Source organism: Dermacentor variabilis, chromosome 4, assembly GCF_050947875.1.
Source record: "Dermacentor variabilis isolate Ectoservices chromosome 4, ASM5094787v1, whole genome shotgun sequence".
Lineage (NCBI taxonomy): Eukaryota > Metazoa > Arthropoda > Arachnida > Ixodida > Ixodidae > Dermacentor > Dermacentor variabilis.
The window spans coordinates 22,463,675-22,487,833 of NC_134571.1; the positions used below are offsets into that span (position 1 = coordinate 22,463,675).

The 24,159-nt window shown below is 43.0% G+C and overlaps 1 protein-coding gene across 1 annotated transcript in view; it reads right to left on the reverse strand.

Moving 5' to 3' along the window:
* The window catches only part of hiw (MYC binding protein highwire), a 262,991-nt gene that overhangs the window by 131,074 nt on the left and 107,758 nt on the right, over window positions 1–24,159 (reverse strand). The window contains exons 31-38 of the mRNA XM_075688361.1: window positions 18,131–18,384; window positions 15,346–15,585; window positions 10,449–10,544; window positions 6,870–6,965; window positions 6,288–6,497; window positions 5,293–5,424; window positions 1,245–1,423; window positions 121–257 (exon numbers count right to left, since the gene is read on the reverse strand). Coding sequence (XP_075544476.1) covers window positions 121–257; window positions 1,245–1,423; window positions 5,293–5,424; window positions 6,288–6,497; window positions 6,870–6,965; window positions 10,449–10,544; window positions 15,346–15,585; window positions 18,131–18,384 — 1,344 coding nt within the window. The remainder of the gene's footprint in view (window positions 1–120; window positions 258–1,244; window positions 1,424–5,292; window positions 5,425–6,287; window positions 6,498–6,869; window positions 6,966–10,448; window positions 10,545–15,345; window positions 15,586–18,130; window positions 18,385–24,159) is intronic.

Here is a 24,159-nt window from a genome sequence, read left to right on the forward strand (position 1 = left end):
AGCAGTCAACAAATCAAATAAGTGGCAGATGACAACACTTTTTTTGTTCTATGCAAGGAACATTCTATAATGCCAATAAGCTCAGAGAGGTTCTTGACAAAATGAGATAAAATTCCTGACCTTGCTCAGAAGCAGCTTCAGACAGCAGCTGTGCGCTAGCCTTGACAACAGTGCTACAAATGTTGAGGACATTGCGACGAGCTTGCAGTTCCATTAAGTCACGCATTGCCTGCTGGCTTTCCGTGTCATGAGGTGTACTACAAAGGAAGTGAGACATTGTGCAATGCACTACACAAAGGCAAGTAAAAAATCAGCATTTAGTTGAATCTTTTTACAATTACCTGTCAATTTTAATTACACTACAAGTTCAACATCCTACCCAATTAAAGTTCATCAATATAAGATGGCCATTTCTTCAAAGCATAATACTGATTCAATAAACCATTCAAGTCTGCTCACTAAAGAAGAAAAATAAGCGAGCATGCGTGGAAGTAAAAGAAGAAGAAGCAAACACAGAAGTATCTATCTGAAGGTCTGGAATTCTGCAATGAGTTCAAGGGTGTTTGCTCTATGGATTTCTTTTTAACTGACAACACAGAACCTTGTATTGAAAGTGCAGGCAGTCAATGTATGAAATGGGGCACTTTTGGATTCTGGAGATACACTGGCATGCCACTTCTTTTTATGGGAGACTGGCATAAAGAATTTAAACAATGGGCAGATTAGTATTACTAGAGGCTTTAGTAAAACACCTCGTGCAAGTTACCACAGGTGTGCGAAACAAGCAATGATTTTTTTTCTTTTTTCATGCAATCATTCTCTTATCACAAAGGCTTTTTGGGCTCTCTTGCATTGGTAAGTAAGAGCGGTCTTATGGGGATACTCTGGTCACAAATGCTACTAAAGTTAATTTTGTTATTCAATGAATTTTCAACAAATTACTGAATTGTATTTGCTTGTCTTGGACTAACAATTGATTGTATATCTTTGAGTCACTTTCACTCTCATCCCTTGAGTGAGCAGGAATGTAATGAGGCCACTGATTCACCTGTTTTCACTTTCCACTTTTGACCCTGTCAGCACCTCCAGTAAAAATTTCCATTAATTCCAAACTGGATAATATAAAAACTTGCAAGGTCGATAATAAGAACGGGCGTATATCGTATATCCCTCGTATATCGAACGCATGAACAGCCCAAAGGTTTAGTCCCCTATATTCACCACCATTGATGATTTGAAGTTACCTGTAGTAGAGTATCTGAGGTATCTGCCCTCTGGCGTGATTAGTGCCATTGAAACTCAGGGAGCTGTCGCTGAAGGTGAATGTGGTACCATCAGGGCCTTTCACCTGAGGCACTCCACCATCACCATTATTTGTCCTTGCACCATGGTTTTTCAATCTTAGAGCATACTTTGTGTTTTCCTGAAAGAATACCACAATCAAAACTCATGCACTTTCTCACAAATATGCCTCACGAGCAATAGAATAAACAGTACAACAGGGCTGCAACTGCATCATGAGAATTAGCGGATGTCCTTCAACACACAGAGCCAATGTAATAAAAGTTATGCTAAATACAAGAAAGCACATGAAAGAAATCCAAAAATGAGTCTTAGATTGGTTACTGCCTTTGGTTAACCTGTGTTCCTACATGACTTTGTCATACCATACTGAGTACCTCGTTTGTGTATCAACCATATTTCAGTGACATGTCTTGCAGAAAAATAATAATAGTACAGTAGACCTACTGTATCTCTGAATGCAGTTTCTAGCCCTGCCTCCCAGTATGTGCAATGCACAGCACAGTGCTTGCACCATTCGGACAAGGTGTAATGAGCTTGTGGGTGAAGAAAAACCAGACAGACACTGGTGCCTGGTGACCACAAATTATATTTTAGCCGAGCCCCCTCAGTCAGCCCTGATTGCCAATTCCAATGCTCCGCGGACTATTGTGGCATGTGAGCTGGACGAATGGCAAAGCGCGGATGGCAGCAGTGCGAAACGCACGCGACGAGTAGGATGGACCTGGTCGGGAAGGAATGCGACAGCAGAAGCGGCTAAGGTGTCACAGTACAAGTAGGCAGGCTTCAGACGGTCGATGGAGACTGTATCTTCCCGGCTGTCGATGAGCAATAGAATGTTTTTACGTGCACACTTGAGTACTTTGAACGGACCATCCTACGGGGGCCCGTAAAGGAAGACATGCAGTGTCGTGACGCACAAAGACCTGCGTGCAGTTCTCAAGGCCAGGGTTGACATATACACGCTGGGAAGAATGTCATGTCGGGGAGAACGACAGTATGCATAGCACTGTGTAGACGGTAGGCGTAGTCAGAAACATCAGCAGGTACCGTGGGCGAGTCATCGAAGAATTCACCAGGGACTCGTTGAGTGGTGCCGAACATAAGCTCGGCAGCGCTGGTGGAAGAAGAGTCACTGCTAAGAGCGGTGCGGATGCCAAGCATAACGAAAGGAAGCTGTTCGATCCATGATGAAGGAAAAATCAAATCCATGAGTAAAGCCTTCAGTTAGTGTAGAAATTTTTAAATGATCCCATTGGATATTGGGTGGTAAGAGGTAGTCTTGATGTAATTGATGTAGACTAGCTAAGATAGATTGGCAGACAAAGTTGAGTCGAATTGACGACCACAGTCAGTTGTAATGGTGGAAGGGACACCATAGCAGCTAATGCAAAGTGTGATGAGTGCTTGAGCTAGATTCTGCCACTATGTCCAGGAGGGGCATTGCTTTAGGCTATCTGGTGAACCTGTCAATGCAGGTTAACAGGTAGCAACGGTTCCTGCAGGGAGGAAAGGGGCCAACAATATCGACGCGACATGCAGATGGCTGAAGCGGGTGTTCGGGGACAAGAATGTGCCAAGACGAGTCGCAGTATGGCAATGCACTTTAGACTGTTGGCAGTTGAGGCACACGGATTGAGACTGAACGTCTACATTGAACGTCTACATTGATACTGGGCCACACAAAACGAGAAGTGACGGGTTGCTGTGTTGCGCGAATGCCAGGATGAGTGAAACAATGGAGGAATGGAGTTTCGGTGACTCATTGGAGTGAAAGGCAGATGAAGGATTCGCTCCACGCTGCTGGCGCCTTTCATGACAGCACTGTCCCAGTGCAGGCAATGCCATCAGCTGTGGGGGCGGAGTGCATGCGAAAGTGTGGCTGACTTCGCTTAATTCGCACCGGCGATGTGAAGATATTGTCAACATGGCATAATTTGGAATTCTGATAATTCGGAAAACTCTGCGGCCCCTTTCGTTATAAAAAAAAATCAATCAGTGACTGTACTTACTTACATAAAAGGGCAAATTTCAATATAATGAAATTTCGATATAACGAAGCAAATTAGATTTTACCTACTCCGTTATATCAAGGTTTAACTGTATGTGAAGGCCCATCTGTGATCTGCATCCAGTCAACAACCCATTTTTTGGACATGACTGATAATTCGGACACTTTTGCAGCCCTGCCACGTACCCCAAAGAGCCAATGTAGTAGGACGTCTGCAATTTTGGATGCTGAAACCCTTTGTCATAAGATTTTCTGGGATTTTCGACCGCACGCCTGAACAGTGTTAATCAAAGCCACCACCACCGTCATTTTGATTATCTCACAGCTTTGAACCAGTGCTATCGAACACCAGTCTGCTGGCAGCCACAGTCACCGTAGCAATGTTAGGCATAGCTGCTTTGAAGTTTTGCTGCCAAGCTTCCTGCTGTTCAGTGTAGCGGTTTTCATTGAAAAGATTCGCCGCTGTCAGCAATGGCCTTTGCCTCCACCTCTGTCATTCTCATCTATGGTTTGAAAGCGCGCAATGACCGGCAAGGGTCAAGCATTGCATAACATTGGTTCAGAAAAGTCAGCTTCGCCAAAATACAGTGGGGTTATGCAGATCACGCACTGTATGAAGGTTAAGCATACCAAGGCTAGAAAGGGGCCACTGTCACATAATACCATTTGTATTTCTTAACTATACACTCATATACTCGGCATCTCCTGTCGCAGTACGAGCACTGATACGCCTGATAAGTATACTGGCTAGCCTTCAGAGCTATTTCGGACATGCCTGTGTCGATCTTAACCATTGGGGCACTAAAATACATGCACTGATTTTTTACTGATGTTTTCACGGCTCCTAGAGAGTCTGAATAATTGGTTGTTGAGTGTAATGGTTTTGCCATTAAAATTTTATAATCACTGGTATGCCCTGCATATGAGGAAACCAGCAAGCTATTTTCTTTGCAACCAGTCTGGTATTATTTATTATTCCGTTGATTTTAAGGCAAAAGTCTTAGAGCTCTCTTTCAAGGTCGTGTTGTGAGGTACAGAAAATACCACATGACCCAAGGAAGGCCAGAAATGAACCAAAGCATGTCCAGTCATGTATAAGACATGATTAATGATTAGCAAAGTTAATTACTGATTTATCGGTGATTTTTTTAACTGACATGTGTGTGAAGACCTGCTGCTACATCATATACAGTGAAATTACAATAATTTGAAATCTCTTAATTCAAATCGACGGATAATTCGAACTGCTCTGTTGGTCCCGGCAAAGTGTTAAGCATTTGAATAAAGAACTCCTGCGAATTCTAACTGCAAGAACAGTGAAGTGGCTATTCAGAAATATATTTCTCACTCACAAGGATCACTTGTCAGACAAACCTGAGCCAACGGCGAAGGGGTTCTACGCGTCACTAGCTACTGTAATGTCGCGTGCCATAAAAATGATAAGTAAAAACGCGCAGGGAGCCGAGACCAAACCGGAGCAAGCAGAGTAGCACGCACCCAGTTTTTTCAACTGGCTTAAAAGGATTAGGAAAGTGTCCCCTTGCACGTGCTTGCTCACATTAACCACGCACTACACTATGCCCCCCCCCCCCATACTTCTACCATGTGCACGATCACGTCATCTTCAATACTTGGTACATGGGAGGACAGCGTGCATCAAGCCACCAGCCTTCTTGGCTCACTCTTACATGTTTTCCCTCACACCCACAGCGGGTGACGCGGAAGGCGAGATCTCATTACACTTGAACTTTGTATGGAACCTAGGCTCCTTCAGCACATATTGTTGTGTAGTGATGGAGGAAAGAAAAATGCGAAACCAAAGATGGTTTTGGGTTTCTACACTGTACTATGCAATTGATCAGGAACTCTGGTATATTCGAATAAATTTTCGTTTCCCTTGGAGTTCGAATTAATGAAATTCTACTGTACTTAAGCATTGCCTTGTGGCCAGCTACAGTGCCACAGCATCAAGAACTAACCTTGATGGGAATTGGACGGTCAAACTTCACTTCTGCCACATCTGAGTAGCAATCTTCTGGGCCAAACGAGCCCTGAGCTTCACTAATCTGTTTCCATCGTTGCATGTGAGGAAGCTCCCCACCAACACCGCTCTGCAAACACAGGCAAGCTGATCAGCACAAGTGATTCTGCACAGCAGTGACTGGACACACAACACTGCACACAACACGACAGAGCTAGCTTCCATTCATGATTGTTCAAGCGCTGGTGTCAAGTACTGCAATGATGCACGCAATGTTTTGCATTACGTAGCTGTCAACTACAGTAGAGGAGGAGGAGGCATAAACTTTACTCTAGTACAGCAGATTTATGAAAGCTAGGCCTCTCCACCTAGATGACGGCCTCAAGCCCTTGGGCCCTGGTGGCATCTTTGGTCTGCTCAATTGCCTTAAGTTGGTCTTCCGGTGCACAGATGAGCAATGCGGTCTCCCACTGCTCTCTGGTTTTGTGCGTTTTATTCTGTGTGGGCATCCAAATAGAGTCTGGTAATTTTTTTTTTTTTTACTTCAGGTTGTACGTTTTCCTGGCTGTAATATGTTTTTTCTAGTTTCTTTTCCCCCACAACATATGAACGAGGTTATGCTGTACTAGTTCTGTAGGGTGTCTACTGCCACGTTATTCGCTCCAAAAGTAGATACAGAACATGATTCTGCTATCCAAGTGCACTGGCATGCAGCCCAGAAGAAATTGCCAGATGCAATATGCTCGTGTACAGTCACAGCAGTGATATGCTCATGCATGGGTAACCTTAACAGGCTGAGTGCATCCGTTTATCTTGGGTCGCATCAGATAAATCATATCACATGACATCTTGATCTCAGAATCAAGTTCTACATGCATTCAACACTCATAGCATACAATGTTTATAATATGAAACAAATAATTTGCAATCTGTGCTACGGGTGTTGCGATATAAAAAAACAGATGCTTCATATGATTCCTCAGCGACACTCACATCATCAAGGAGTTCGAATTCGTACTGCCATTCATTGCCAATTCCACCATAGATGCAAGCACCAGCAATAAGCACTCCAGGTCTATCGACGCTGAAGCAGATGGCATCTGGAGAACCATTTCCAGTGTTCCATGTTCGGTTCTGGCAGACTCGTGAGAATCGTGACGGAGTGCAATGCAGTGCTTGCCTGCTGGTGCGCTGTACATCCACCTAAACAATAAGTCAGCAATCTGCAGTTGCAGCACAGCATGGATAAAATTTATTTGTTAAATTTAAAAAATTGCAATACTACAATGCCTGACCTCTTGGTCATTGTAACTTAGTCACTGCAAACATAAATTATAAGTACCCATCTCCTGAATACATTTAAGAGAAACCCATGTGACCAAAAGTAGAGCTTCCCCTGTACACTTGTAAAACAACAGAAGAAATAAGGGAAACGCCTGAACTATACTAAGAAGCTTTCCTGCAATCTGAAGTATTCAGCAATGTTTCACACACATTCATACTTTCATCATAGCTTGTGCTAACCATACACACATCTCGCAAGCAAAACAAATTGAATTAAAGTATGCAACTCACCGCACAGCCTATAGTCTGAGATGAAAGCTCAGCAACAACAGCAGAAAGAAAAGCACAGGTACTGGACACAAGCTTCACCGATGGTTTTTCTGCCTCCTGTGTACGAAAGTAATTACAAAGAAGCAGTATGTAAAAAAAAACAACAACAACAAAGGAGTGCAAATTTCATAAATAAGACATCTATGTGAAGCCAGTACAGTCTACGCTTGTTACAACAGACCAATGTACAACAGACTTCGTGATATAATAGACCATATTTCAGCCTTAGTTTGTTCGACCCATTTTATTTATGCAACGAAGGTCACTTTTAATGGACCATGCTACAACAGACTATCGGCTACAGCAGACTGGACTGAAAATTAGCAGAAATTTTTTTCAAAATTGGGCATACAAAACATACTTTTGCGGGGTCAACACGAGCTGACAACTGACTTGTGAGGGTCAGCCAACAATCATGGCTCAATCTTGCGCGCACGAGGGAGGGAGGAAGGCGGGGCGGAAACACGCAGTCTTTTTTTTGTGCGCGAGGCAATGGGGGGAGAGGGGGAGAAGGCAAGAGAGAAGAGGGTTCTACTCCGGCAGCTGCTGCTTACAGCGTGGCTGCCATATAGAAGCGAATGCTATCTGCGATGTGGACAAAGTGCGCACCCATGCAGGTCTCGTCTTCAAGGCGATCTGCGATGCGGAGGAAGTGTAGCCAGTGCCGGTAGCTTTGTATGCACTGTGCTTTTGATGTTATGCACTGTGCTTTTGACGTTTAGTTCATGTTGAAGCGTGAGACAGCACAAAGGTCAATTCGATATTACGGAGTTAGGATAAAACATACATTTTATTGCGATAGCAACTACATGGACACTCCAGGCACATTTCTGTCGTCAGCGTCAACGTCGGCGTCGCCGTGAGGTTCTGCATGAGTGAAAGCATGTGGGGGTGAAATGTCATTTACGTACGATGGTCAGCCAGCAAACGCGGTTCAATCTGGCGTGTGCGAGTGAAGAATGCAGCCCAGATGTGTGCCCTCCCCTGTGACGTGCAAAAGGGGGGTGAGGTGAGGGAGGGACGGCTATGGTGCCTTGATGTCCTTCTCGCCCACCACTCCTTACAGAGTGGAGATAACTGCGGTGTCTACTAGGGCGTTGGCCACGCGAATCGCGGACACCATAGTAGACACGTTGGCGGCGCTTGTGTGTCTTGAAAGCAGTCTATGACGTGACTAAAGTGCACGCCCACGTGGGCCTCATCTTCAAAGCAATCTGCGATGTTTGCAGAGTTCTCGTAGCGCTGGTAGCTTCATATGTGCTGTGCTTTCGACGTTTCATTCGGGCTGAAGCAAGACATGCATGAAGGTCAATTCGCTTGCTGCTGCCGCGATTTTTAACTCCAGTGTTTTCACAGACAGTTTCCGCTGTCATCGAGCGAGATGTGTTCATGTTTACCTGTGCGCACGTGACACCGTGCTGGTTAATTTAGTTAAAACACGTTGACGGGCTAGTTGGTTTGAATCCATGATAGAATGTGCAAGCACAACTGAACAAGGACGTAGAAAGAAGCAGATACACAAAGACAGCACTGTCTCCGTGTCTCTGTTTCTTTCTACGTCCTCATTGAGTCACGCTTACACAGGGTGTCTACCAAGTTAACATTTCCAAATTCCCTGAGTTTTCCAGGTTTTCCCTGAGTGCCTTTGCAAAATTCCCTGAGTGGTGCAGAACTATGTTTTTTGTCAAGCCAAGCTGAAACCATATCGCCCGGTACTGTCACTCTCTAGTAAGCATATGAAATAAAAAATAAAAAAAAAACGACTTAATCCAATTTGAATACTAAGGAGTAGTGTTTATGTTATTCAAGAAGAGAATAGAAGGGAGAAGTTAGTAAAATGCACAGCAAATAAAACCTCTTCCCAAAAAATTGCAAATCGAGTTGGACATTTTCAAATACGAATAAAAAAGATGCACACAAAAGCAAATATTTTCGAATATGGGCTATTTGCATCAACTGATAGCAAGCTCAGTGGTATGAGGCCTGAACTTTGTCACAATTGAGATTCTCTCTCAACAGCTCGTAAGTCAACCTCAACTGTTCCGACATGCTCTCAGCCTGCGCACGACGCCTCAGTGTTGTTTTACCTATTTTAAGAGCTTATTTTGGCTTGGATTAGGGACACTTGCATCTCGGCATCAGCCAACACTTTGTTTTTTGAGCTCAAGCTCCTTCAAAATGGCGGCAGCACGCTTCCTTTCCCGTTCATGCCTCAGTACATTGGTCCTTTCTGTTCTTGTACTCCTTCCGCCACTCGTTCGCCCCACGGACCATTTCAAGCATCTTCTTGGTCAGTTGCACATTCCACGTCTGAGTTTTTGAACTCCTTAGGGGCCGCGAAAACGTCCGAAAAATTGGCCAGTAGGAAAAAAATAAATGCATGTCATTTACTGCCCTTAAGGGCTCAAACCGCCGCAGGCACATTCGAAAACGTTCTGAAGGCCTGTCGGTACACGTATTAGGCATATCGGTGCTCGTGCTCTGACAGGAAATACCGGGTGCACGCGTGTATAATTAAGGAATACATAGTGTGTCCCGTGGCAATAGCCCCTTCCCACGCTTGTAACGCTTCACTGCAATACTTTTGCGTATGCTTCACCAAGTAACATATCTGTAAGAAGGCGAAGCTGACTTTGGGGACCTGACATTAGGAAACGCAACGTGCTTTCCAAGCTTCTAAGCCAATCGCTAAGACCGCAAAGGCGGAGTCCGTGCCATTGCTGACAGCAGTGAATGCTTTCAATAAAAAACACGGCACCCAACGGCAAGAAACTTCATAGCGAACGTCGAGGCAGCAAGGCCTAGCGTTGCCGCAGTGGTGGCCACGGCTGCCAGCGAATCTGCGTGCGAGAACGCGGATTTGAGGCGGCGAGGTAATCAAAATGGCAGTAGTGGTGGCGTTAATGCAGTTTCGGACCTGCGGTCATGGTGAAACATCCGGAAAATCGGACGGCGAAGAGTTCTTGCGTCCGAAATTTCAGACGTTCTGATACAAATTGACTCTATGCAGCACGTGGTGGTGATGCGAAGTCGTCCAAATTATCAGGAATCCGGAAAGTCGGTCGTTGACCGTACACTGGTAGCACCTCCAGCCGACGACAGGACGTGAAAGACGATTCATTACGATTCCTGTCTGTTACTCGAGCCAGCATTACCGCGACTTTCGAACCTTTCAATAAAATTACACCTAATTTTCCCTGATAGAGGCACAAATTCCCTGAGTTTTCCCTGAATTTTTCCAGACTACTGAAAATCCCTGAGAATTCCCAGTTTTCCCGGTTTTTCCGGCTGGTAGACACCCTGTTACACATTCTATGATTATTAATTTGGTTAGTAAGCAAATGTTTATAAGTTTATACAGCCAATAAAACTACTATCCTTACTTTGTACATCTACTAATTCACTATCACAATCAGTGCTTTGCCTTTCCGGTGTAACTGCAAGTTTTTTTTGACAGATTATCAGGGTCTGCTGTATCGAGAGTTGACTGTATTTCAGTATGTTTTGCTTACGATGAGAGAATCCAGCCTTTCCACTTACGTGCTTCAGTACACTCTGTACAGGGGCAATCACGATACTCAGCAGACGCTCCAGGACATCTCTGAAGCTGCAATTATCAGTATGACATCCTTCCTTCTGTAAAAGATTTTCACGATAGTAAGATCAGCAAAGGGCCTAAAAAGAACACCAAAAAACAGCATCTGGAAGTAGTGTACTTGCTCTGACAAAAACAGAAATGTTCTGCTTTTCGGGTTTGTACACCACTACACCACGAGAACTATAGTTCAATACTGTGGCTGTTTCTGCGTGTTGGTAAGACATGACAAGAAAACTTTAAAGCACGCAACCAGACAAAGGACAGTGAAAGAAGACAGGAAACAGACAAGCGCGAACTTGCAACAATTTTTTTTTAGACCCATGAAGAAGTATATAATGGTCTTTTTTGCACGAGAATTTCCACTGAGCCACTCTTAACACCACCAAGCCCTTTATTCGTGTAAGCGCTATGACTCAGTTGCAAAGGTTTACGGCACACAGGCATTTTGTAATAAGCTAAACTTTCATTTAGCTTTTCATGAAGGCATTATGTGGAAGTTTTTAGGCTCTGGAGGGAAGGAAGCATTAGTGTGCGTCTATTTGTGTCGCAAGCCATGCAAGCACTGAAGTTCATCCATTTTCATTTTGAAGACTAAAGATTATTTGTTCTGCTACATATGCACTCTTGAAAAATGAACTGATCACGACTGTTGCTTGAGAAGAAAATAGGACAAAAATTGGTCATTCTTCCCTTAAACAGACAGGGGCTACCGAAGTGTTCGTTTTTCTTTGGACTTCGTATGAAATTTTGGGTAAGCCTCCATGGTTGTTATTCAAGTTGCCATCAGAAATTACTGAGATTCCGATAGACATCAATTTTATTGCTGATCCTTGCTCCGTAGTTTGCTAAGGGTTTTCGGACATGTTAAAAACAGCATCTTGCTTGAAAACATTAAATGGGCATTCCTTTTAAATACAAATAACTATACTCTGCAATGTCATGTGTCATACCGTATTTACTCGCATAGTGAAAGCAGCCCCAAATTTTTCAATCAAGAAGTGTGTTTATTTTTCTCGCATAATGATCACACCCAGAATTTGCTGCCGTGAAGTAGGAGACACACGGTATGATTTGGCATCTGATGTGGCATTCGGCGGGTGCGATTGTATCCGACGCTGTGTCAGACGCCGAATCATACCATGTCTTCTACTTTTATTGCAATAGCAACTATATGGAGGCTTCCAGGCACATTTTTGCCGTCGTCGACATCGCCGTGCGACATGTGGTGTACATGCAAGTGAAAGCGCACGAGGGAAGGCAACGATCGTGGCTCAATCTCGCGCGCCATCTTTCATCATGCAAAATGCCCCGGGAGAGAGGGGACGAAGGGCGGCTTTGTACTCTTGCAGCAACTGCACATTGCACAACCACACCCGAGGGGCGCCAACGATCGCGCATTAATCTCTCGTGTAAAAGGGAGGAAAGAGGGAAGGAAACACACCGTCTTCCATCGCGTGCACGGCGCTGGAAAAAGGGCGGGGAGGGGTTGCAGTGTTTTACTCCGGCAGCAACTGCGCATTGTGCAACCGCGCCGTGCCCTATCTTCCAAGCGATCTGCATTGGGAGCTGAGTCGATGGCGGCTCATACCTTTGTGCATGCCGCATTCTTTCCACTCAGTTTGCGTTGAAGCACATGTTTGCAAGTTTAGACGGCTAATTAAGCCATTATCCTTACTTCATGTAGCTGTCTACACATTTGCTGTCGCAATCAATGCTTCCTTTTTCGGGCGAAACTGACTTTTTTAGAGGCGGCCGCGGAAAAGAAAATTGCTGAAAATTTTTACCCACATAATGAACGCAGCCCCCAACTGTATACATATTTTTCGGGGAAAGAAGTGCGTTCATTATGCGAGTAAATACGGTAATATGCCGTTGCTGTTTTGTTGCAAACAATAATAAACAATAAAACCTTGGCAAGCAGCATGAAGTACTCCACACAGCATAGTCTCTTTCCTGAAGCAGTATGGTTAAAGGAATATTTTCTTTTCTTAACCCTTTCAGGGTGAATGATGTAAATATGCGGCACCCAAAAGCCCAAAATGGTCAATCTCGTTTATTTACGGCGCCATCTGTACGTTTAAAAAGTGCACCAATTTCCTAACTTTTTCTTGCCTGGCATGTGCTGCCACTATGCAGGGATACAGGAAATTTTTTTCTCTCACCTCTTTCTGTCTGTTTTCTTGCATGGTTTGTTTGCTCTGGTGCGTCTATATATTACCGCTCGCGCATTGGTGCACGTGCGGGTGCGCGGCAGTTAGTTCGGGTTTTGTTCAGCGGGCAGTTTGGGCTTCTTACGCTCACAAAAGTGATGGCTATCTCATTACTAATCACTCAAAGGGTGACCGTGTGTTAGTCGCTCATTTGTTGCTCACAGGGGTGTGCATACGAAGGATGCCGCCGTGCATGCGTTTCCTTTCTCTTCCTTTCCTTTCTTTTTTTTGAGACTCATGAAAATTAATTGCCTCTGGTTGGTGATAAGATGAAGGATTAGCGGAAGTTTGTCAGACGTTTTGCTATCAGTGCTGATTGATGCATGCAGCGCACTTTGTACTGTTGGCAATGCAGTTCTATGTACTCGAGCAAAGCTTGTCAAAGTAAGCCAACGGAATTTTGACAGTAAAGTTTCATTCTGTGACGCATTACCTATATGTGCTGACTCATTTCGCAACAACAAAATTATTGTGAAAGCAAATTTTTTTCACGTTCCCCACCAATTTCGTTATTGTGAGGTTCACCTGTAGTGCCAGACGGGAATCAAATCAAGTACTGAATTTTTTTTATAGTTTGTGAATAATGCACAGCCTTCACTTTAATTGTATTCACAACGATGGAAGGTTTTTGTCCTTACACTGCACATCATAAAGCATACTTCATTAAAAGCAGAAAGGGGGAATTAAGAACAACTAATGAGATTGTTCGTAAACTCAGGGCTCTTCAGAGCATACACTGTCGTCCATTATTACATAATTATTTGTCACTGCACTTACATTCTTCAACGATCTCATGGTTGCGTAATTTCCTGTCATTACGTAAGCAGTTCACCGTCATTGACGGATATTCATCCGATTTAACTGACGTCTCCTCCGGTGTTCCCTGTGGCAACGTCTTGAGTCCATTACTGTTTTTAATCTTCATCAATGACCTGCCGTCTAACATTACTTCAACCATTAAACTTTTCGCAGACGACTGTATAATATATCGGAAAATTAGCTCACCCTCTGAACACCTTGAACTTCAGAACGACTTAGATCAAATCACTAACTGGTGCGCATCGTGGCAAATGACGCTGAATCATGACAAATGCTGAACTGTGACTTTACCCGCAAAAAGACGCCTTCAGCCTTCCCATACTCACTAAATTCTAACCCTTGTGCGCATGCGACTTCATACAAGTAATTTGGCGTATATCTCACTGCCAATCTTTGCTGGAAGACTCACGCTAATAACATGACCGCCAAAGCATTGCGTACTCTTGGCTATGTGAAACGTAATCTTCGAGATGCCCCATTAACCACTCGAAAACTAGCCTATCAGAGTTTTGTTCGTCCTCAACTTGAATTTGCCTCGCCCATATGGTCACCGCATCAGGCTTACCCAATACAATCACTAGAACGAATTCAGAACTGCACGGTACGTTTTATAATCAGGAAATACGACCAACAGACTAGCGTTACTAACCTGAAGTTCTCGCTTTCACTCCCGACACTAGAGCTGCGAAGGAAGGTCGCTTTGCTCCGTCTTTTCCACCATTAGTCAGCATCCTACTACCCTTCCCCTTATCAAACCACATCGTACATCCCATCGTCTTTGTAATAGCCACAGCTTTAGGCGCATATTTCGCCGAACCACGGCTTTTAATTCATCAGTGCTTCTGCGTGCCATATGCCACTGGAATGATCTTCCCGATCGTATTGTTGCCATTCATGACTCTGCAGTCTTCAAAGACCAAGTACTGCTCTGGTTTTCTTAGCTGTTTTATTCACTGCCTTGTACTTTGTTAATCACCCCTTTAGCTGCCATTTCAATGTTCCTTCAGAGATTGCAGATACTGTGCAATACTTTTGTGGCCTTATATTTGTAGCTTTATAGTTGTCCTTACTTCTCTACATCCTGTGAAACTGTTACCCATTGTATAATGATGCATGAGTTGCCTTTTTGTGTCCTTTATTTTCTGTACATGCCCCCCATCACACAATACTCCTATTTGGAGCCTGTGAGTATTTTGAATTAAAAAAAATTACATAATGTTTTCAAAGGTAACATTGTTGACCTGTTTAATAACTGTGTATATATTTGCAACCAAACCAGATGTGCACATTGTCTGCTCTAATGGCAGAGTGAAAAATAAAGCACTTTTCACTTGTTTGAATGGTCTAGGCAGATGGTGCCGCTATTGTATAAAGTATGTTGCAATGAAAGGTATTCTGATTTATTCCAAAACCATAGGTCCTGCTTTTATAAATAACACCAAAATATAGCAACTGCTCAGTGTCACGTCTAAACAACACTTTATTGCGAGTGATCGTGTTTAGCCTGAAGAGCCTGGCTGCACGAGCGATGTATCACACTCTAGTAGGTTATGTCCACAGTGGTTGAGATGAAAGTTATCGTATTTTTGCTTCAAGTTCATGCTTGTTTGCATACAGTCAACAGTGGAAAGTATAAGAAAATTATTCACATTTTCAAGTGGTGACTACTCGATTTGAGGACTGAATGAAAAACGACAATATTTGATTCATTATTCAAACATTCCAAATAATTACACACGCCTAAAAGACGAACCGGAAAGCGATATGAATGACAAGACATTTGAGAAAGCTTGCAGTCAACTGCACTCACCAGTGTCTTTCGCGCAACCACTTCAACAAGCAAGGGGTACACAGTGGATGAGTCAGCAACATCAGGAAGCTGGGTTCCAGTGCTTGGGCTCTCTGGGGAACAAGGCCCCTCAATGCAGGGCCGAGTCTCTCTGTCCAAGCTAGGTGGTAGCAGGCAGGTCAGCTGAGCAGCAGGGGAACAGAGTGAAGACAGAACAGCCGCCAGAAGTCGGTCGCCAAAGTCTTGACTGCTGTGCCGGGCCTGCAAAGAGATGAGCGGGCAACAGCAGTGAGGTTGCGCAAGTGAAATTGTCAATTAGGCAGTGAAATAATTACCTATGCCCAATGGAGAGGGGAATAGAGGATGTCATCTAAAGGAGCCAAACAAGGGAGACGAGCCCATTACCAAGCTCCATGAGGGCTGTGTGCCCCTAACAGGTGCGTTGGAGGTAACACAATGGACTAATTTTTCTTTGCCACTTCCTTGATTGTGTTAAATCTGTTTATATAAAAGGTATGTGAATTGCAGAAATTAAGGTTTCCACAAAGTAAAGTAATTTCAATTCTTTAAAAACTAACTGTCTTTTCCTTGCTAACTAAATGCTTGGTTTTCCGTCAAAAAGTTAGAATGCAGATGGACATAATATGCATAGAGAGTCCTGTAGTAACACAGATAGATCTTAAAAAGTGTAAGCTTTTTGTAGATACTGCTTCGTCCTGCCAAGGAAGATGCAGGTTCTAGATGATGAAAGGTAGAAAACAGGTCATTTTAATCATGCAGACTTAGTAATTTCAGATTGTGAACATTTTTATAAAATAAGTTATAAATCTGGATATAATGTGGTAGTAATATTGACAGAAAAAGTGCACTTGTCAGCCAGTCAAACTACATCACCTAACCAGTGTTAATAAATACCATCTTACGCATAATGTTACAGTCATTCTAACTCCACACAGCTTTAACAAAAGCTAAGAAAGTGCAAGAACATGACAGTATGCATCATATTGCAGCATAAAGTCTACGCTGGCCTGTAATGAGGGCATAATTGATCCATACAGTCTTGTGTATTTGGGCTTTGAGGAGCACTCTTGCCAAGTACAGTAAAACCTCATTAATATTGTCACGTGGTGGTGACGTTGAAGAACACAGAAGCAATACTGTGAACGACAAAACTAACTTTTATTGGGCGAACCTGTGCCCACAAGACAGGCTACACTTATAGCACAACGACAGTGGCGAACACGGTCGGTGATCTTCGAAAATCTGATCAGCGGGTCAAGCGCGTCGGCTTTTATAGATCAGTCATCGAATGTTCCACATTGTTCCAGAATGTTCCAGCTGGGACCCACGTGTCTTCCACAAAGTTCTACACTGTTCGCGTCACGCATACATGCAATCAGATTACACAAGTTGCGATGAAAGACAGTGGACGGAACTATCGATAACATTCCAGAAACTTCTTTTACATGCAGACGCGTCCTCCGCTGTGCAATAACATTTGTTAGGCAACGAAACGTGGTCGCCCGATAAAGATAAGTACACGTGTCAATATGTAGTTGGCGAGGAATATGGATCAGGTACGCACCAAAACGATGTACTAATTAACCAACAATGACAGATGAGCAGGTATATAAGCTTATGGACCAAAAAGAAAAAAGAAAACATGTTAATTCTCTCTCAAAAACACACATGCAGACAGGTTTTATTTGTGAGTAGGCAGCAAAAAAATCTGCGATTTTCACGTGCCGCTATGGCAGCCTTGCAGCTACAGTGGTATCTTCAAACTCAGCAAGGCCGCAAGTCAGTTTTTCCATTGCACCCCACTTCTCAGTAACCACTCTCATGATAGTCAACACACTAGCTGCGTCGGATACCTAAGGGTCATCATCCTCGTCGTCATCAATGATGACAACGTGGAAGCACTAGGTGCTACAGAAGCAGGAAACACGTCGTGGATACCATGTTTTGACGTCACTATCGTAGGTGACTGCAGTCCAGGAAAGGTCTGTGCACTGCGATTTCACTATCTATGGTCTGCATACATGACATTTCACCAATATCATGCTTGTATGTGCCAAAAAATGAAATAAGTACTATGCACTAACCATTTGGCATGCATCAAGCAACTAAGGCTTAAGCAGTCAGCCAATACATTAGGTTCAATGGCAACAGGACTGGGGATTCATCGTGACTATATTTAAACCAAAATTACTTATTAAACAGGTACATATAAGCGAGGTTTTACTGTATACCTCTTATCCAAACCATTTACTCTGACACAAGGCCATAGCTTCAGACAAAAGAGGGAAGTACATCTAAAACTACGGACTGATAACAGTGGTACACATTACAATAGTGGCCCACAGTGAAATCGTATACGTTGTATGTGAAAAAAAAAAAAAAAAATCTGGGGTGTTAGGTGCCAAAACCACAATCTGATTATGAGGCCCACCATTGTGGGGGACTCCAGATTAATTTTGACCACCTGGAGTTCTTTGACATACAAGCAATGGACCAATATTGTTGCAATCATCATGCTGGACATTATGTGTTCAATCATCACGCTGGACAGTACATGTGTTCTGGAACAACTGGCCAAGTTCATAGCTACATTTAGGACTAGCAGTTGTTCAGACCACAATAAATATCTGTCCTGATATTACATTGTCTACTAAATATGTCACATGACATGGTGGCAGCAGTGGCACTATAGCGCAGTATGATAAGTGATGTGAAAGAGACAGCTTTGGGTAACTTTGGCCATGGCTGAAAATAGCAAAAGGATGAAAATGTCAGGTCCACTCACAGGTTCAACAAGAAGCTCACAGAGGCCACGCCACTTGAGTGTGGTGCTTGGGTAGAAGGTATGGTAGCAGGCCATGAAGGCAGCTTCACATTCCTCCAGCAGTGTTGCCTGCATAAGAGCCCCTTGCCCAAGAAGGCCCTCAGCATCCTCTGGCAGACCACTGCCTCCTGAGAGGATGCAGCTTAGAAGGCTCTGAGTGTCCGCCACACACTCTGCCATTCGCGATGACTCAGGCTGCACCTTCTTGGACAGAGCTGCAATTAAAAATGGGAGTTCCTGTCAGTATTTAAAAAGTCAAGGAAGTAGGAACTCATCATCAATCATCATCAAAGCAGCAATCATCAAAGCAGCAAACAGTGTCCATCGACGATATCAGTTCAGATTCTGCCTATGTTCATTCACGTATCCCCAAAGGTTCTGTTCCTGGGCCGTTATTCTTTTTCATCTTCATAAACGACATTGCTCAAGATATACCAGTAAAAATCCACTTATTTGCAGACGATTGCATCCTATATAACGAAATCCACAGTACTGATGACACAGGTTTCTCTTAACAAACCTTAAACCCAGATAACAAATTGGTGTACTTAGTGGCAGATGCAAATAAACCCCAGCAAAACGGTAGCAATGACACTTAGGCGTAAGATGAATCCACTCACTTTCACTTATAGTATCAGCGGTAACACATCTGTCTGTAGTTTCAAGTTACAAATACCTAGGGGTAATTATTACATCTGATCTTCGATGGAATGATCCCACCACCTACATACACAAGAAAGCCATGAGACAACTAGGCTACTTACGGTGAACACTTCTGAAAGCTTCAAGCGATGTAAAACTTTTGGCCTATAAAATGTATATAAGGCCAACACTCGAATAAGCTGCGGCAGTATGGGATCCGCACACAAATACAAATATAAGGAAACTAAATAATACTCAGCGGAAGGCAGCTAGATTCATTTTTAATTCGTACAGCAGCAAACATCACCAACTGCTCTATTAATTTCCGCAAATCTAGAATCCCTACAAACAAGACAGTACCACAAAAAGCTAAAAACATTCTACATGATATACAATGATAACCATGGATTCGACAAAAGTACGTACTTGAAACCTCTTACGCAGCATCCCACTCATTCCTTCCATTAAAAAAAAGATAGCGAAATTTCTTGCAGAACAACACTTACATGAATTCTTTCTTCCCCCGTACCATCCGTAATTGGAATCATTTGCCCAGAGAAGTTAATCGAGAGCTCTTCTGTTGCCGCTTTCACTGCCGCACTTCAAGATGTGAAATGATAGTGTCTTATCACCAATGGTGTAGCAATGTTCCATGAAAGCGTCACACTTATAACCTGCTTTTCTTTATTTTGATGTTTTTACAGTTATGTTTTCATTATACTGTGCATCGCATTGACATGTATAACACATCTAACCAAATACTTTCCTTTTTTTTCTTTTCTTTTTCTTTTTTCTTCACATTGTCAATCGTTGAGCAATGTTCTTGCCTATAGTGTCTCGATGTGTGTTCATATATCTACTATTGCGATATGATGTGTGTTCATATATCCACTATTTTTCCATTTGAAATTATATTATTCAGTGCCGTACTTGGCACACCAGTCGCTTTTCTCCAGTTCTGTTTGTTTGTATGTGTGCTCTTTTCTTGTTCAGGTACATTTGTACCAAAGTGTAACCTACTCCTGCTTAAGGCCTGGAATTCAGGCTAGCAGTACTTAATAAATAAAAAAATTAAAAATAGCCACAAAAATGCACATCGGAAAGTGGAGGGCAGTGGGATGGCCTAACCACCAGTCTGAGTACTGCTCGGTTGGCAAAGTTAGCTAAATCAATGTTTTACAATGTCAGGAACCACTGATTACTGGTCGAACGGTAGGTGACCATTTATATTTAAACCTTAGAACCAATGCTAATTGTGTAGATGTTTAGAAAGCGTGACATTTTTCAGCCATCCAGGGGTTTACACACCTTCATGCTGTAAATAAGCAACTTAGCGAGTGCAGTACGACTGCTATCCCGAAGCATATAACCTGCGTCACGCAATATCGTGAGACACGACCGCACCCCTGTACGATGTTCATCAAAGAGATCAGAACTGGCAGGGGTAGGGATTGAGCAAAGGATTCATGGGTTCTGCAACGTGAGCTTCACTATACGTTTCTCAAGCTGCAGAGCATATGGGCAGTAGGCCACCAATACCCCTTCGGACCAGCATAACTCAACGCGATCCAAACGGGATTTTACTTCGCGCCGCAGTGTATGCTTGCTGCTCTTTTGGTATACCGTACCCGCGCTATGCAAGCACGTTACACATGTTCGCAGTGCTGCCCAGTTTTCAGCTCCGGAAGAGTTTACATATCAGTGCATGCACTCAAAACGGCAGTGCTGACAAAATTCACATAATTTCTGGATGATACTGAGTTGGACGGTATTGTCCATGGAGAGGGCACGGCATTCAGCCTGTGGACAGCATGTCTAAGCCGCTACTGCTGCTTTTGCAGGTCCTGCCATGTTTTTTCGCTCTGGCTTCTTCAAGTGACACCGACCGGACGCCACACTTGCCACATCATCTCGCCGACAGAATTATTGCCTACGCATTGGTGGATCACCTGCCTCATGGAGTGACGTCATCGGTATCAACAGTATTAAAGGACGATCGAGAAACGGGCCTGTGGACAGCATCAGCCTGTGCACAGCATGTCTAAGCCGCTGCTGCTGCTTTTGCAGGTTCGTTTTCAATATGAAGTTCCATCTTTCCGTAGCGACAACCATTTGTTAGTTCTGCCATGCCCTCGTAGATTTGGTCAGACTGTTGTCGATTGTTGGTCGATGTTGTTACTGCTTATAATATCGAGTGATATTGAAGGAAACCCTGTGCCAACGACCGCCCAACTATTGCAGATGATACTAGATAACCAGACCGCGGCTGAAATTGGTTTGAATGACATTAATATTCAGATCTGTAAACTGAATGCGAAGATAAACAAGGTATCCGATGCACTAGATGGTATCCAGGAAATAAAAGCCAGAATAGTTTCTCTTGAGGATACTGTGTAATTACAAGCACAAAAACTGGTACATTACGTAAACAGAAGCAGACGCAACAATCTTCTCATTTTTGGTGTCGAAGAAAGTTCCTCTGAAACCCATTGGTTTGAAAAAAGTAGTCATGGAAGAGGTATTTCAGGACAAGTTCGGCATCGAGGTAAAGATGATAGAAAGAATACATTGCCTATGCAGGATTAACGAAGGAAAAAGTAGGAGGCTGGTTGTCATGAGATTCTATGACAATAAGGAAAAGGAGCACATGATGAAAAACTGCTACAAACTGAAGGGATCCTCCTACTCCATCAGCAATGACTATGCACCAGAAACAGTGGAAATTCGAAAGAAGTTATGGGAAAGTGCTGCTTCAGAAAGAGCTAAAAGAGTGAAGGTTTCCATGAAACTGAATATATGAATCCATGAAAAACTGAAAATAAAACACAAATGGTACATTTGAGACCATGCACGAGGACAGTGTTGCCGGAAAGCAGGGACAAAACTGCCCCAAAATTGCACTGCTTCTCTGTAACTACTGCTCCAGAGGGCACTTCTAATTCTATGCAGCTCGCATAGCTACGTGTTCTTTTGTTGAATGCAGGGAGTATTGCAAATAAGATCACAGAACTTGAATCTATATTACTCTCTCATAATCCACACGTAGTTATTATTACAGAGACGTGGTTAAATAGTTTAGTTCCAGATGACTGTGTTGTTCCTCCAGGGTATAAAATGTTCAGGTGGGATAGGGGCTCAAGAGATGGGGGCATAGCTGTAGTTGTAAAATCATCAGTTAGGGCCGAAAGAATAGACTGTAGTCTTTCAGAAGCAATGTGGTGCAAAATCTTATTAAATGGCGTTGCGTTCATAGTGAGGGGCATATACAAGGCCCCTGCTACCACGCCTGAGTTCCTGGACAAATTAAATGCTTTGTTGCGCACTCATAAAGAAGAAGGCTAATAATGACCGGAGATATTAATTTACCCCCATAAACTGGAAAACTCTCTCGCCCGGACACACGGAAGTTGAGTGCTGAAAAACTACTGGAAATTATGATTTATCATAATTTACGGCAAATTATTAAAGAAAATACATGAGAAACTTTATATTCTAAATCATTGTTAGACCTCGTGTTCCTATCTTGCAAAATAGCTGCTAATAGTGTGTCAGTCGAACCAGGAATATCAGACCACAAAATGATATCCGTCGATATACGAATCAATATACCCCAGTCGCCGGCGATCACCTGCTTTTAAACTTATAAAAGACTACGCATGGGCAGATGATACAACGATAGCAGATAACTTAAGTTTATAATTTAGTGAATTTGAACTTGCGTCATCTAGTGAATCTGTAGAAAAGTTGTGGCAACATTTCAAGGGAATCATCAAGCATTGCGTAGATAAATTTATTCCTACCCGCATGAAAAAAACGAAGCAGCATAGCCCATGGATAACTCGGGAAATAATACACCTAAAATGCAGAATAAAACGATTATACAAAAATAAACAAAACTCAGCCCAGGTGTCCAATTTGCGTGCTCAACTAAAATTAGTGCTACGAGAATCTAAGTGAAAGTACTATAACATAACGCTTCCTGGGTTCCTGAAGTCTTCGCCACAAAAGTTTTGGATGCACTTAAGGGATAAAAAAGAAGAGATACACCAGATAAAAAGCTGATCTTAAATGATCACGGAAAAGACGCAAATAGCAGACTGCTTCAACGTATTCTTCCAGTCAGTATTTACGAAGACGAGAACAGAGCAAGGAAACAATGAGCGCAGTGAATTGGGCGCCTGCGCAATGCGCCCACTAGAAATCTCTCAGGCAGGCATATTTCTGCAATTGCTTACGCTTGATGCCAAGAAAGCAAGCGCGCCAGATGGGATCCCAAGTGAATTTTTACGACGATATGCTGAATTGGTGTCATTTTACCTAATCATAATCTTTAGAAAATCCTTGGAAACCAGTTCACTACCTAAAGAGTGGCGCAGCGGTGTTGTGATTCTGGTTTCTAAATTTGGCAGTCAAAATCAAATTAGCAACTATCGTCCCATATCACTTACGTCTGTGACTTGTAAGCTTATGGAGCATGCAGTAGCAAAGCATATCATTCTTTTCCTTGAAGCTATTACTTTCTTTTCGTCACAACATGGATTCCAAAGTGGATTATCCACTATTTCGCAACTTGTTGAGACGGTTCATGATTTTTATCTAGCTTTGGTTGTCTGCAAACAAATTGACGTCATCTGCATAGATTTTGCAAAGGCCTTTAATAAGGTACCGCATTGTAAATTGCTTTTTAAAATTCAGAACGCAGGTATTGCTCCAGACATTGTGAACTGGATTGCAGACTACTTGAGTGGTCGTGTACAATCCGTCCGCAATTAAGACATCATGTCTCATCCACTAGAAGTCTTGTCTAGGGTTCCACAAGGGTCAGTATTGGGGCCGCTGTTGTTCTTGATTTACATCAATGATATTTCTAGTGTTCTGGAATCAGCTGCTAAAATAAAACTTTTTGCCAACGATTGTTTGCTTTATTCGACAGTGGCAGATAAAACCGACCAAAGGAAAATTAATCGATGCCTCCAAGGTTTACATGACTGGTGCATAAAATGGGGAATGAAAATAAATTATTCGAAATCTACGTTTGCTCATATAACAAGAAAGAAAACTGCGCCTTTCTTTGACTATAAAATTAGTGACAACTCTTTGTTGAATGTATGTAGCTTTAGGTACTTAGGGGTGATCATTCATCATGACTTATGCTGGCGCCTCCAAGTGGAGGAGGTCTGCTCTAGGGCTTACAGGAAACTATTCGTTTTGAAAAAAAAAAGTTGCAGCCTTCACCAACAGATCTGAAGCTAATTGCGTACAAAACATTTGTTCGCCCAGTCTTGGAGCCCGCCTCCCCAGTTTGGAGTCCTCACCAACTGCACTTGCGAGATAAACTCGAAAAAATT